The sequence below is a fragment of the Alexandromys fortis genome, unplaced genomic scaffold (assembly GCF_014885135.2).
Source record: "Alexandromys fortis isolate MF-2015 unplaced genomic scaffold, M_Fortis_MF-2015_v1.1 scaffold_20, whole genome shotgun sequence".
NCBI lineage: Eukaryota > Metazoa > Chordata > Mammalia > Rodentia > Cricetidae > Alexandromys > Alexandromys fortis.
In genome coordinates this window covers 15,586,544-15,603,096 of record NW_026067903.1, presented here as the reverse complement: position 1 = coordinate 15,603,096, position 16,553 = coordinate 15,586,544, and the positions used below count along the sequence as shown (strand labels likewise).

The 16,553-nt window shown below is 37.0% G+C and overlaps 1 protein-coding gene across 6 annotated transcripts in view; it reads right to left on the bottom strand.

The window, feature by feature from the left end:
• Positions 1-16,553, bottom strand: part of Fam135a (family with sequence similarity 135 member A) — a 70,903-nt gene that overhangs the window by 13,051 nt on the left and 41,299 nt on the right. For 3 of the 6 annotated variants that reach the window (XM_050134706.1, XM_050134707.1, XM_050134708.1), the window contains 6 exons: positions 16,284-16,333; positions 12,482-12,637; positions 6,794-6,867; positions 5,055-5,209; positions 2,480-4,838; positions 991-1,151 (listed from right to left, as the gene is read on the bottom strand). In XM_050134706.1, coding sequence (XP_049990663.1) covers positions 991-1,151; positions 2,480-4,838; positions 5,055-5,209; positions 6,794-6,867; positions 12,482-12,637; positions 16,284-16,333 — 2,955 coding nt within the window. Of the gene's footprint in view, positions 1-990; positions 1,152-2,479; positions 4,839-5,054; positions 5,210-6,793; positions 6,868-12,481; positions 12,638-16,283; positions 16,350-16,553 lie in introns of those variants that run through there. The other 3 variants (XM_050134709.1, XM_050134710.1, XM_050134711.1) reach the window with 3 other exon arrangements.

The window sequence follows — 16,553 nt, the reverse complement described above, 5'->3', positions numbered from 1 at the left end:
GATAATCTTTCCTATCTCAGTATTTGAGGATAGGGTGAAAAAGTTGGTATTGAATGTATTTTATTTCTTGAAAGGTCTTTTAAAAAAAGATCTTTGCTTAATATTTCTATATCTCATAAAATAATTTGTTGTACAATTACAGTAATATACTGTGGGACAATGGTTTTACCCTGTAAAGATTTGTTTCTTGTATTTATTTAATAAAATGTTGATTGGCCAGTAGCCAGGCAGGAAGTATAGGTGGGGCAATGAGAAGAGGAGAATTCTGGGACAAGGAAAGGTCCCTCTGCAGTCATCACCCAGATGCAGAGGACTCAAGATGTGACTGCCTTGCAGAAAAAGGTACCAAGCCACGTGGCTAACACAGACAAGAATTATGAGCTAATATAAGTTATAAGAGTTAATAAGACATCTGAGCTAATAGGCCTGGTTGTTTGAAATTAATGTAGACCTCTGTATGATTCTTTGGGACTTAATGGCTGCCGGGTTGGGTGGGACAGAAACTCTGTAATGCTGATCTAGAAACTGTTGGCTTCTTCTAACAGCTTATCAACCAAAAAGACAAAGCTCCTAAGTAGCCATGGCAGCCGTCACTGTCACAAAACTACAGAATGAAGTTAGTGAGGTCTTAGATTAGTAAGCATAACATTTTTTTTTTTCAGTCTGAAAGGTTAAGAAGGTAAAAAGAGGATAGAAAAACTATTAAAGGGACAGTGCTGAGGGTGTAGTTGATAAAATCATCCAGAATACAGAAAAATTAAAACATTTACATGAGTGTCAGATTCATGGCAAATTTACTTAAAACCAACAACAAAAAAGAAAATCTAATATTACATTTAGTAAACTTAAGCATATTTTTGTTTCATAATGTAATATACATTAATCTTAGCAACTCACCATTTTTCAAGTTCAAAAGGTTACAGGTAACTAAATGTCCTATTAGGAAAAGTTATTGAGTTGTCATGGGGTACATCAATGGCTGACACGTACCATCTAAACCATGGACACAGACTATGAGATGCACACCGTCCTCAGAACCATCCTCTTCTTCCACACTAAAGTAAGGCGCTGAGGGTGCCAGCAGAGGAACGTCACTGTACATGAACCCAGGCAGCTTAAGTTGCTTCAATTCTTCTTTTGCTTGAAGGAAGCTGAAGTGAAATATTACAGAAAATATTCACTACTAAAGATCAATCACTCCGTTTTAAGAAACACAAAGAGAACATAGTGAATTTAGAGAAGTGCTGAAAAAGTAAGTTCAGCAATATTTGTAAAAATTATGAAACCACATGGGGTTATCTAAATGACTTTATCAAAGGGTAACATTTTGCTACTCTTAATACATATTCTTATTAGAAAAAAATGAACACTTTAAGCCTGAAGTCACTTTAAAATATTCTGATAACCTTGGACTGGCTATGAAAATGTCAGAAGTGGTTTACGCCTTATGTATAACTTAATACTGCATGCACAGAATAGCTAAAAGAAGTCCTGGAAAATGGCAATCTGCTATTTATCATGTAATCACATTTTTTCTTCTTTGCTCTCTTACAATTTAAAAGAAGCCATTCTGGGAAAGCACAACAGTGAGTATGGTACTCAAGCAGGGTGGATTCCTTCCTAAAAATACCAGTAAGGAGCAGCACCAAGAGAGGCACAAGGCTGTAAGGGGCAGCACACAGGATCTGGCATGATAACAAACTGAGCTTGAAGACTAAACATCAGCACTGCTATCTGCGTGACCCCCGTCTGGCTGAGGAAGGTGGAAACGAAGGGGATGACGAAGAGTAGTCTGTGTAGTACACACTGGGTGAAGACATGTAGACTTTGCTTTCTCGTGCCCCAGAAAAAAGAAGAACCCAAAAGGTGGCAGCAACTTTAGTTTGTTCTTGAGAAAGGGTCTCAAGACCCTGTTACCACATTCTAGCTTTAAGTTTTATAGATCTCAAGTTTATACATGAACCAGAGTGATCTGTGAATTTTAAAAATCTACTGTACACAATGTTCCGACTTCTCAACTCACAGATCATGATTTGGTCTAGGCTGAAGTAGATTTTAGGAACCAGTGCAGACAGATCAATCTGCTACTGGAAACTACTGACTTAAGCAAGGCAACTAGGATTGGGTATGTTTAAGAGTTCCTACAAATACGTCATTCACTTACTCAATATTACCCTAGTTCTCACATGTACTCATAAAGCCCAGCTCTTTCCTGAGGTTATAGGGAGAAATGATGCACTAACAAATACAGGGTTTTACCTTAGTGATGGCGCACTTCTGACAGAAAGCTGCTCAAAGTGTCTAACCACACAACAGGTGATATGGAAGTGGTCTGCCCATACTGTACCATTTCATCATCTTAACAATTAATAAAAAGGAGCATGTTTTGTCAGAGGGAACAAAAAGATTCCATCTTTTGGCACTATATCTGGTGTTCTAGATACACACTTAGCACACAATATTGAGTTTCATTACTTACGCATGTATTTGAGGTTTTGGTGAATTTTCATACCAGGAAGATGAAGAAGTGAAGTTGCAAGAAATGCTGCTTGGCTGCTTTGTAATGGCATCAAATTTACTTCTAGGAGGATATTTACCACCACAAGGAGACTCTCGTGGAGCAGATGGGAAAGACAAACAACCAGAAGTACAAACAGCAGGAACGGGTACAGCAGCCCTCAGATAGTCGCTGCTCACTCTCTCGCACTGTGTGTGTCTCTCTTCTCGTAGCACATCTCCACTTGCATAGTGAGCACTTACTGTTCCGTCTGCAGCTGAGAAATCTGCTTCTTCATGGTACCCATTTTGAATCATTTGTTGATCCTGCTCCTCTTCCTCCTCTTCTTCTTTGCCTTGTTCCTGCTGAAGATCACTAATTCCTTTTTCACAGGTTTCCTTCTGAGAGCTAACTGAGCTGTGGTAGCTAACAGCACACGTGTCAGAAATATCAGGATTGCTCTGAGATCCAAAATAATTTTCCACAAGCCCTTGTTTTACCACATCAGTACTATTGGAAATAGAGTCATCTGGACTCAGATGAGGGTCATTTTCAATAACAAGGGTTTCTGAGTGTATTTGCTTGTGATTTAACGGCTCACTACGGTTTTTTTCCACAGTCCTATCTTCACTAAGCTCCGCATTAGTAGAAACGGAACCTGAAACAACACAAGGAGTACCTAAGCAAATCAGCTTTGAGCTTAGTGTTGTTGCTGTTTCTGCACAGTTATTAGATGTATCATGGCTCGGGGAGCCTTTAAGCACAATATCCAAATTAGGTTTGGAGTCACAACTACTTTTCACATCACCGGCAGTATCTTCACCTGAGAAAACAAGTTCTAAAGGGTCTTTACTACTTGGATTTAAGGAATGCATTGCTAAAGTTTCACTGTCCAAATGCTCTGAAAATACAACACATTGCTGCTGCAAAAGAATACTTGACTTTTTAGAATCATCGCACTTTGGCAGATCCATCGTTTCTAGATTTAAAACTGTTTTACTATCACTTAGATGACACTCAGGCACAGCAGATTTCTTAGAGTTATCATCAGGTGACAATTCATCATCAGAAGGTAGGGAGTTGATGGATGTCAAAGATGACTGTATTTCACTTAAAGCACTTGTGCTCTCAGTGCAGTGACTTCCTAGTGAAAATTTTACATTGTGATCAGGCTTCATCAAAAGCTGAGGAAATAATCTTTCATTATTATAAGGACCTGGCCCTTGGAGAGTTTCAAAGGGTATTTCTGGATTTGGATGTGTTGCAAAAGAACTTGGTTCACTTTCCACACCTGAGTCTGAAAATCTAGAGGAAGCGTATGTGGCATTAGTGTCTGGTAACTTAATTGTGTCACCACTTACTACAACATGATATTCTTTTGTAGAAGGAGCAGGTAGATGACTTCTCAATTTGGTTAATGATTCTTCAGTAGAGTGAGACTTCGTTTCCTGTAAAGCATCCTTTCCAAGGGTTATTTCTATAGACTTGGATTTCCCATCAGATTCTGAGGACTCACAACTGCGTAGTAAATTATCCACAAATAGTTCATCTTCTCGAAGCTCTGCCCAAGCTCCTATTTTAACACTTATTTTCTCTCCACTGAAAGGCTCTTTACTGCTGGGCTTGACTTCAAGTGTTCTAACTCCTGAAGATGGAGTTGTTCGATAGTCATGGCAATCACCTGATGAACTTCTAAATGCCAGATTGTGCTCCACATGTGAGATATCACTATCGTCTTGGGAGACAAGATTACCTGAAATGGACAAATTTGCACAAAGATTTAGGCTGCCAGAGTTCAGAAGATCGAACTGGTCTGGTTGCATACTTTCAGTATCTGGAGACTTGTGTTCAGTTCTGTCTGTATTAGCTGGCAAAGTGCTAGCTTCCTTTTGACTTGTCTGTCTGATGTAGGTATTTGGGTCAAAATTATATCCACATATTGTGGGATCCAGACCTTCTTCCTGACTATGTGAAGGATTGCCTTCAAAGCATTTAGTGAGATCACTTGATGTTGTATTTTTCAAACATTTGTAGCTTACTAAAACCACAGAATCTTTAGAGTTCTGTTTTATTAACTTTTTTGTGTTTTCTGGTTTCATTGTTTTCATGAGCTTAGTGACCTTAACCTTGGATTTATTTGCTTCTTCATTCTTTCCTTTTAGAGATTTTGTGAGCTGCTTTTCACCTTCTGTATAGCAAATACTGGAGGCAACAGCAGGTCTGACCTTCAACTCTGGGCTAGAAAGTCCTGCTACAGAGCTCTCTTCAGTCTCATGTTTATCCATTCTACTGGCCTCTGTTATCTGAAGACTCTGAATTCCCATCCAGGGCGCATCTAAGTCTTTCATCCAAAGAAAAAAAGATTCCAGTTTACAACAAGTGTGAAAGTTCAAGGGATCGAGACTACTTTTTCTAACTACAACTTTCTAATTTCCTCAAAAGTAAATGAAACTAGAGGGGGAAATGATTTAATATTAGGGAATGGTTTATGTATATCTGGAAGAATATGCTGAAATTGACATACATAGCTTATGTATTTTAGTTAGATTATACTTACCTTCAATAACTGAATCTAAATACCTATCTTCAAAGATTATAGGTAATGAATTGAGATCTCCATCTAATTCACTACATTCAATAGGTAGGGGTGGAAGAGAACTGCAGAAGGAAGTATTTTTGATAGCGGTGCACATCTGTAGATGACTCTGAGCACTGAAAAATATTCTTAAGTCAGATTGTAGTGAAAAAATAATTACACCCACCTCCACTTTAAAATCTACCCTGTTCTCTTCCCCACCAGTCTTAACCCCTTTCCTCAAGATACAGTGTCCTTGGGAAAAGTTTCTTGGTCAGAGATTAAAAACTGGCAAAATGAAAATTATGCTTTACTACTAATAAATTAGTCATAAAATTACAGTTTGCTGACAAGCTAATTCCTATTCTATTGTATGAACGTAGTATCAAAAGTTCAATGCTAATTACTTACTAATTACTTAATGAGAACACAAGGGAAAAGTGTGTTTCACAAGGCTGCTTTACCAATACATATTGATAAATACACTGAACATCTATTTAAAACAAGATACACAAAGCCTAATATAAAATAGTGATCAGGAAGATTTTCAAGGGCTTGGACATAAGGCTCGGTGGTTAAGAGCATTTAGTGCTCTGGTAAAAGGCCCTCTTTGATTCCCAGCACCCACACGGGGGCTTGCAACCATGTAACTGTAACTAATGTACTACAGTTCCAGGAGGTCTGACTCCTTTCTCTAATCTACAATAGGACCAGGCCTACACATGGTGAACATACATACATTCAGATAAAACATTCAGACACACTAAAAAAAAAAAATCCAAAAATTTTTAAAAGAAAAAATTTCCTAACAAAAATTTCAAAAGAATCAAAATAGAGTAGTTAACTGCATTTACTTATCACTATCACCCAGTGTGAGCAGCTAACACCTGCTCCATTTTTATACTTCAACTCTGACTACCTCTTATGACCACAGTTATTGTTTATAAGTGTTTTTAGTAAGTAAAATATGTATGAACTGAAATATATCCTATATGATTTGACAAAGAAATCCACAACAGAATAAATATTTCCATCTACTCACATTTTTTTTTTTCCTAATTTCCCAGCCCTATCAACCCCAGGAGAACCACTGTTTGGACTTTCTTCACACGAGTTTTGCTTCTTCAAAATTTCGTATATAAAAACTGATACAGTATTCACTTCTTTGTGTCTGCCTTATTTTCCTCAGGGAAATGACTTCAAGCAACCCTTTAAAGCTCGAAAACAAGACCTAACCACATTCAGTAGGAATGATGGAAGGCAAACAAAGTTTTGGAGGTTTTGTTTTATTTTTTAAGAGTTGCTCTGGATCTTGTTCTGTAGACCAAGCTGGCCTCAAACAGAGTCCTCCATCTGCCTCTAGCTCTTGGGTGCGACTGCCCAGCTATTTGGACATCTGAACTGTGTATCATCTATGTGACAGAAGGCAGTGCCAACCACACGATATGAAAGCGATGAGTGTGAGCTATTCTGACCTGAGGAAGCAAGGACGGAAGACGATGGCATGTGAAGAGCAGAGCTACACAGTTCTAACAAAGGGGACACAGTGCAAGTCCATTATACCTTTCTTCAACAGAAAGGGACTTTCAAAAAAAAAATTCCTAAATTAAACCTTTTCTTCTGCCTTAAATATTATGAAGTTTGTCATTAATAATTCTGTGATAAGACATCTTATGTAAAAGAAAAAACAATCATCTGTATTTTGGATTTGTGCTACTTACTGAAGTTCTTGGTATGCAATGGCAGCTTCTCTTGGATGTTCAAAACAAAAGAATGCCTCCGAAAATCTGCGAACCTAAATAATTTCAAAAAGAAATATTGATAACAAGGTATGTTCCATTAGTCAATTTGGTATAGACTAGCAAGCAGGGATGCTGATTCCACTAGGCATTCAAAAACCATTCCCATGAGAATTACGCTTCTTTCCTTCAGTGTTCCTAAATCACTATATTTCTATATGGTATGGAATAAAGAAAAAACACAACTGAGAAACTTAGACTTACATTCTGATCTCATTTTTCCTCCTTAAGGTAGGGATAGTACTTGTACCATTTGCTTTGTCTACAGCATCCAGAATAGTGCCCAACACATGGGAAACAACGGAGGGAAATCCTGGGTGGCTAACTTCATCTACATAATTTGTCAGGCATTCAAGTATATGACCATGAACTGAGTGATGTATTAGCATTGTGACTTTGGGCATTTGACTTTGAGTTTCAGGTGATGCACTTTCAAATTGCACTTAATACTTGTGCAACGGCATTGTGAAGAACATAGCACACATGCAACAGTAGCTTCTAGTATGGATAGATAGAAACACATGCTTTTGTAACTGCTGTTCTAATGGTCACTGCATTCTGCCTTAGGATAACTATACACAAATCATACCCCTTCCCAGGAACTGTTTTATTTTCCTTTTTAAGACAGGCTCTCACTGTTTAGCTCTGGTTGGCCTGGAACTTGCTATGTATACCGGGCTGACCTTTAACTCACCAAGATTCACCTGCCTCTGCTTCCCAAGTGCTAGGATTAAAGGTATGCACTATGATGCCAGAGGAGGTATGTTTTGAAGATACCCTCTAATATATTTTGGCATGCAATAGAAGAATGTACTTGATAAATATATATTGAATTTGCTGACTTATTTTGCCAATATTTTTAATCATGAAAAGGTTTTGTTAGATAATGGAACACCATTAAGCCAAATAAGAGAGGGGAAAGATCTTATTTGGGTACATATAGGGAAGAGAAATATGTTACATGTTCAAATCATATTATGTTGAGAATGTGTGTGTGTGTACACTTATTTGTGCCATAGCACACGTGAGGAAGTCAGAGAACCATGTTGGAGAGAGACAGTGGGGGAAGGTCCTGCTGAGAAGGGTGTGCTGTGTCCTTTACTTTCAAATGTGCTCTAATCACCTATTTATCTCCTGTTTCTCTCAGCACTAAAGGAAGGATGAAGGAAAATATCTGCCTGTTTGTCTAGAGTTTATTTTCCCTGGTGACTATAAAGTATAAGCATGTATTTTATTATATTGAGTACACAAAGAAAGAGGTTTATTATAACATTTCCATACTTTATTTTCACAATATCCAGTCTTTTCCTTTCCCTCTCTTCCTTCTTTGCCTGCTCCTCAGAAGACTCCTCTTTCATCTTTTGCAATCTTCCTTCTCTTTAGCTCCCACTAGATTTCCAGAGTCGGCAAGTGGCTCCCCTTCTCTCCTTCACCATCCTGATTCCTATAGTAAGTAGTATTTCTTGCTAGTATCTTACTTAGGAGGCTCTGTGCTAAGGCCCTGATTTAAACCTTAAAAGGGCTATGGAGGAGACATCTTCATTTAGTCAGTGAGGAGGCTATGGGAAGAGGAACCAAGGAGACACAGGCAGTAAGTGACAAACCCATTTCAAGAACAGATTTGGGAAACTAAATCTTATACTCTAGTTCTTATCTTTTTGTCTTTCTACATCAAGATTCTGCAATTAGAAATCTTTCCATGCCTCTATGTACTCATATGAGGTTTCTTTTTTCATTCTCTTACAATTACACACTGGGATGCTATGCCATGAATGAGTCTATTCACTGTATTGTGTCACCATAACTAATGTATGACTGCCACCTGATGGCAACACATAATATTAAAATTTGTTAGGTTTCCAAATTTAAATTTAGGGGATACAAGAAATATATATCACTACTTTGTTACAGTTGCTTACAAAAGTGAGTTGGTAAAGGTCGTAATATATTCTAATTTAAAATTCATTTACTTGGCACTATCACAACTATTGAAACTTCAGCAAATAGAAAAAAGAGGAACTTTCAATGTCTATATAATTTTAATGCTTTAAAGAGGTAAATATTCTTTCCTGGGCTTACTTGAATATGTGGTTCAAACTGTTAAGAGAATTTGTTCTAATATTTTTTTATATCCTTTTTTTATTTTATTGAGAATAAGAAAAAAAAAGTATCCGCCTCCTCCCAGCCTCCCATTTCCCTCCCCCTCCCTGTTCTAGTATTTTTATATGTGTCCATGTACAGCAGAGTCTGATGCTGAGCACAGGCTTTCTATCTGATAGATTATGGTTATATTCCCTGAAAAATGTAGCACTTTACAAATGTTTATTTGAAAATATATTCTTTGCTCTTTGTGTTATAGGAGGATACAATAAAGCTTTATTACACAAAAACTGATTCACATCTAATATCAGATACAATTCTAGCTCATTTCTTGATATGATATGCATCTCTTCTAAAAGCAAATTAACAAAGAGAAAAACTTTTTCGGACATGTGACAGACATTTTATTTTATTATCTTACTTTATTAAGGTTTAGTAAGCCCTCCTGTTCTTCCTGGTACTTGGAACTGAACACACGTGAGGCTCCGCTACATCCCCCACTCACCATTTTTCTAGTTCTCTGGAGGTGTATGAGTTATGGCATCACACATTTCAAGTACAATTTCATGAATTCTGACATGAAAGCATCACCATGCTAACGACATGAACACATCCATCAAAAAGAACATGAAGATTTGCAGAAACAATTGCACATAAGAGCTGGTTTGCTTTGTTTACAATTTGGAGTCAGGGTGTTACTCTGTAGCCTTGGTACTCACTTCGTGGTTCACTTTGACGGCAAACTCACAGCCAGCCTGACTCTGTCATCCCAGTGCTGGGATTATAAGCATAAACTATCAGGCCCAGCTATAACTACTTGATATAAAAAACCTAATGCAGGCATGGTGACACATGCCTTTAATCCCAGCACTTGAAAGGCAGAGGCAGGCAGATCTCTTTGAGTTTCAGGACAGAGAGAGCTTCAAAGTAAGACACTGCCACAAAAAATAAATAAATAAACAAACAAACAAATAAATAAATAAATAAAGAAAAGTACACCGTAAAAAAAAACAACACCTCTTCAAAAATCTCTGTAATAAGGTATAAAAACGAAATAAAAAAATACAACTTGGGACCATTCAATATCAAATCTAATATTCTAAGAATTTTAGTAGGATGCCCACATATTCAGGTTGAGTATATTATCTAAACTTTGCAATAATGAACTATTTGAAAAAAAAGTTCTCAAAAGAAATATATGCAGTCAATAAACACTTGAAACAAGTGTTCAACACCCTTAGTCACTAGGAGAATGAAAATGTCAACTGCTTTTCTATTTCATCACATTCCAGTCGGAATGGCTATATAAACAATGCCAACAGACGCACTGACCTCTCTAGGAGGCACCCAAGACCTCACAAAAGTCCTAATTTCCAAAGGGCACTGAGTAAAGGGCAGTTCAGCATTGTGAGCACACCACGAGAACTGGTTATATTTCTACTAAAATTCATCCCTGTTCAAAATCTTGGTGGTAAAAAATGTTAATGAAAATTGTCTGAAAGATACAGATTGCATTTATTGAGCTATTCATTTTAAATTACTATACAAAGCTAAAGAAAATCATTAGTAAGGTGGATACTGTAATTATGCTATTTTATCCACTGCAAAATCTCATATTAGGCCTTTTAGAGAAGCAACTAATTTTTATTAAAGGATTTCTAAGGAAGAACCCTAAAAAATTAGTTTTCAGCTGGGCGGTGGTAGCGCTCGCCTTTAATCCCAGCACTCGGGAGTCAGAGGCAGGCGGATCTCTGGGAGTTCAAGGCCAGCCTGGTCTACAAGAGCTAGTTCCGGGACAGGCACCAAAGCTACAGAGAAACCCTGTCTTGAAAAACAAACAAAAAAAATAGTTTTCAATACGATAACCCTACTTATTGAAATATAATAATAATAAAACAGAAAACACATCAAAGAGAGAAGTAAAAACATGAAAAAATAGTCCATTAAAAATGCTAATAAAATGAAAGACTTCCTTTAAGACCATTCCCTAAAACGATAAGGGCATAAAAATATTAGTAATAAATGGTGGAAAACACTACAGATCAGTCAGATATTTTTTAAAAATGAAGTATTCTGTTATGTGATAATAATAAATTTAAAAGTGCAGGCAAAATAAAAAAAAACTCCTTAGAAAAATGTCATCTATCAAATTTTTGAAAAAAGAAATGATTTACAACATCCCTACTTACAGTGTGCCATTCTACTCTATTTACTAGGAAGGAGAGAGCAAACTGAGGGTACTCTATGCAACCACTGGACAGAGACATGAGATTATTATATGAAATTAAAGGGCCATTAAAAGAGAATGCCAAGTGTGAATCTAGGTCTGATCCTGCAAATGTGGACTGGGGCGGGGTTGCCAAATAGCACATAACAACTGGTAAAATTTAAATACGGGCCACATTGTGCTTTGACTGTAGCTCATGTGTTTGACTGTAGCATCATGTGACATGGTCACTAGATGGCTGACACTGTTGGAAGGTTATGGACCTTTTAGGATGTGAAGTCTTGCTGGAGGAACTATGTCACTCAGGGCAAGTCTTGAAGGTTTACAGTCTGTCCCCACTCTCTCGGCTTTCAGACGGCTGATGCCACATGACTGACACAGGCTGCACATTTCCGACGCCATGCTTTCCAAGCCACACCGGCTGTGGCCTCTCTGGAACCTTAAGACAAAGTAAACCCCTTCTTTCTTATGTGGCCTCTATCAGGGTATCTGATCACACCAACAACAGATTTAATTAAGATAGGCCAGATACTACACATCATTATGATATCAGTATAAAATTTCTAAGGTTGACTACTATAATGGGTAAGTGTTCCTGATCTTGAGAAATGCATACTCAAGTATTAGGGATAAATGGTCCTCTTCAGAGAAACTGTTCTTGGTTTGCAATAGTTACAAACTCAGGAAGAATCTAGATGTCTATCAACAAAACAAATTGTGTATATACTCAAATGGTACATAACACATGAGAAAAATCAACAACTGACAGATACTTAAAAGAGTAGCATATAAGAGGACAAACACAGTACATGATCTAACTTACACAGAATTCAGTAGCTAGTACATGCTATAGATTAAATAGTTTAACTTTCTGTATAAGGGCCACTGTAGGTCTATATTCAACTTGCAAAATTCCTAATATATATTCTGGTGAGAGAGGTTAGGGAAATGAAAAACCAAAACAAAGATAAAAGGAGGAGAGACTATCAGAGATGCCTATTTGGTTAATTATTTCTAATTCCTGCTTTTGGGTTCTAGGCACTATCTCCTATCATATATATTCATATTTTATTCACCTTCAGGTAGTTTTCTATTAGCAGAGTTGGCACTGAGATGTAATGTTTGCTGAACTGTCTTACTTTACTATCAGCTTTAGAGTCAAACAACAACATAAGGATGTCTCTCTTCTACACTTACCTACATTATTAAGTAAGAATATTTTTACTTGTAAGAAATTCCTAAAGATATATAATATTCAATAAAAGGGCATTTCTTTAACTTACCCTCAAGGTATGGTGTTCCTGTGCTAATAGTACTCTTAATTCTTCATGCAGTGTTATGACTTCCAGAAACTGTCCCCATAAAGCCATGAGAAGTGAGCAAAGTTGTGCAAGGTTCATGTTGATCAGTTCTGCCAGTTCATCAGGGTTTTCTACTTTCTAGAACAACAAGGACAACAGCTTTACTGCTCCCTGATGCCGGCATCAGACCTCTTGACAGCACTACTAAGAACATCAGCATGAAGGCCAGTGTGAACATGTGCGCTGAGGGAGAGACACCAGCTGAATAAAGCTTTTATATTTAACTGAGACGGGTACGGAGGCAATTTCAGCAAGCTAGCTAGGTTATCATACACATAAAGTAAAACAATAAAATCTTAAAGAGAAAACTAAGCATGTCCGCCATGGAAATGGATGCTGATGAGCTGGAACAGATCGGAGAGGAGGAGGTCCACCAGCAGCTAACTCTGACATGAATCACAAACAATGCATGCTGGGCCATGAAATCAAGACTCATTATCTGGAGTCAGCAAAAGAGCGTTAACTCTACTGACGGGAAAAGAGAAAGCTGTGACAACACAATTAAAACCTCACGTGTCGATTCACAAAGAAGTGGATTTGGCAACGTGTCTTGTTAATGCCTGATGCTGAGAGATGGTGGTGATGTGGGCTGGTAAAGGCAGATGGAGGTTTTCTTTAGTAAAAGGATCATGACATCTTTCATATGGAAGAAAAATATAACAGATATATGAATAAAAGTCAGCCAAAAGAAAGAAATGGGAATAAAAAGATTTAAGTACTAAAAGACCAAAACCAAACCAAAACAAAACAAAAAAAAAACACAAATCAAAAACAATCTCCCCCCTTTAGTTTCTGAAAGACTAGATTTGTTCATATTGACTGCACATTCTTATAATTATTTTTAAATGGATACGGCCCTTTGGGTAACTATTTATAAAAATCATATATAAACCCTTTATTTATTTATTTTATATCAACTAGTGTTTTGCCTCCATGTATATGTGTTGAGGGCTCATGGAGGTCAGAAGAGGCTGTTGGATCAATGTAAACTGCCATGAATGGTGCTGGGAACGGAACTTCCACTGCTCTGGAAAGGCAGCTAAAGTTATTTACTGTCCAGCCATCTCTCCAAATCTATGTTGGTGACTTTGTTTTTTCTTTTTTCTTTCTTTCTTTCTTTTTTTTTTTTTTTTTTGAGTCAGGTTTCTTTGTAGCTTTGGAGCCTGTCCTGGAACTAGCTCTTGTAGACCAGGCTGGTGTTGAACTCACAGAGATCTGCCTGCCTCACCTCCCGAGTGCTGGGATTAAAGGTGTGTGTCACCACCATCCATCTTATACTGGTGACTTTTAAAGAAAATGGTCATTTGAATTATAAAGAAAGCCTGTGACAGCATAGAAAATTGCATCTTTGCATATCCTGCATACTTACAATTATTAAAGAGACCCTTCACAAAAAGAATCCAGTTTTCATTGAAACTTACATAGAGAAATACACTTCAAACCAAATGTGTACTTCCATTTGATTCATGCCTCTGATTTCTCTTATTAACACAGCTGGTGAACAGTGAATATACAGTGAACTTAAAATAATCAAGAGAGTTTCCTGATCAAAAAAGAAAAATGTATCCAATTTAACTGTAAGAATGAACTAGAAAAGTGGCTTAAAACACAAGCTGATCTGCTGTAGTAAAAGAGTATCATTTTAAAGGACTGCTATCAGCAGAGTACAGAAATGAAGGGCAACAAGTATGATGATACTTGTAAAAGACGGGCACAAGGACGCCTCTGCATACTAACCAAAAATGTTAACAGATAAAAAAGTAGTGCCACAAAACTATACAAGTATTTTAAAAACCTGTCCAGAAATTCATTAAATAAAAATCACAGAAGAAAGTGTATATATTTGCAGCTAATTGCTCTTTACGTGCAAAACAATAAATTTTTCAAAGGATATGTTAGCTTTATATTGAGGTTAGATGCCTTTGCCCATCTAATCTGTGGTTCTACCATGATTGCCCAATTTGCCTTTGCAGTTAAAAAAAATAAGCAACTGAATTTTCTTGGACTAGAATAGAAAATAGAATTAACATAGTAGAAATGACAATCTTACCAATAGCAATCTATAGATTCAACGCAATGCCCATAAAAATCCCAGCAAAATTCTTCAAAGACCTCGAAAGAATGGTATTCAACTTCATATGGAAAAGCAAAAAACCCAGGATAGCCAAAACAACCCTGTACAGTAAAAGAACTTCTGGAGGCATCACAATCCCTGACTTCAAATTCTACTACAGAGCTACAGTACTGAATGTTGCCTAGCATTGGCATAAGAACAAGAGGAACAATGGAACTGAATAGAAGACCCGGATATCAATCCACACACCTATAAACACTTGATCTTTGATAAAGAAGCAAAAAATATCAAATGGAAAAAAGAAAGCATATTTAACAAGTGGTGCTGGCATAACTGGGTATCAACATGTAGAAGAATGAAAACAGATCCATATTTATTTCCATGCATAAAACTCAACTCCAATTGGATCAAAGACTTTAACATAAAGCCAGACACACTGAACCTTATAGAAGAGAAAGTGGGAAGTTCACTTGAATGTATTGGCACAGGGAACCACTTCCTAAATATAACCCCAGCAGCAGACACTGAGAGAAACAATTAATAAATGGGACCTCCTGAAACTGAAAAGCTTTTGTAAAGCAAAGGACACGGTCAACAAGACAAAACAACAGCCTACAGAATGGGAAAAGATCTTCACTAACTCCACATCAGACAGAGGTCTGATCTCCAAAATATACAAAGAACTCAAAATATTGGTCATCAAAAGAACAAATAATCCAATAAAAAAAAAATGGAGTACAGACTTAAACAGAGAACTCTCAACAGAGGAATCCAAAATGGCTGAAAGACACTTAAGGAAATGTTCAATATCCTTAGTCATCAGAGAAATGCAAATCAAAACAACTCTGAGATTCCATTTTATACCTGTAAAAATAGCCAAGATCAAAAACACTGATGACAACTTATGCTGGAGAGGTTGTGGGGAAAAGGCTGAGAATGCAAGCTGGTACAGCCCCTTTGAATGTCAGTGTGGCGATTTCTCAGAAAATTAGGAAACAACCTTCCTCAAGACTCAGTAATACCACTTTTGGATATATATCCAATGGATACTCAATCGTGCCACAAGGGCATGTGCTCAACTATGTTCATAGCAGCTTTGTTTGTCAAAGCCAGAACCTGGAAACAACTTAAATGCCCCCTGACAGAAGGATGGACAAGGAAAATGTGGGTACATTTACACAATGGAGTACTACACAGCAGAAAAAATAATGACAGCTTGAATTTTGCAGGAAAATGGATGGAGCTAGAAAACATTATTTAGAGTGAGGTAACCCAGACACAGAAAGACAATTATCACATGTACTCATTCATTGGCGGTTTTTAAACATAAAGCAAAGAAAGTCAGCCTACAAACCACAATCCCAGAGAACCTAGACAACAATGAGGACACTAAGAGAGACTTACACTGATCTAATCTACATGGGAAGTAGAAAAAGACAAGATCTCTCCTGAGTAATTTGGGAGCATGGGGACTTTAGGGGGAGGGTTGAAGTGGGGAGGGGAGAGGGAGGGAGGAGAGCAGAGAAAACTGTAGAGCTCAATAAATATCAATAAAAAAGAAAAGAAAGTCAATAAAGTTTAGTTTTATCCATCAAAAAAAAGAAAACAAAAATCACTCAAATAAGAGAATTAAAAAGAAATTTCAAGTACCTTAACTTCTTCACATAGTTCAGTAAGACGAGCTTCTACATCCATTTCCTCTGAAAGGGGTAAAAACTAATTAGAGGAAAGATTTCAGTGTTAGATCTGAAACCACCTTTAATATTATATGAAGGACAAAATCTTTTGCAATAAAAAGTTAATCCCTGATTTAACAAAATATTGTGTATTGTTAAAAGTAATTTTTTGTTACATAATTCTGATTTACTTAGGTATGCTCTAAGCATCTAGTAAGAAATTTATAATTAAAATGGTAAGAAA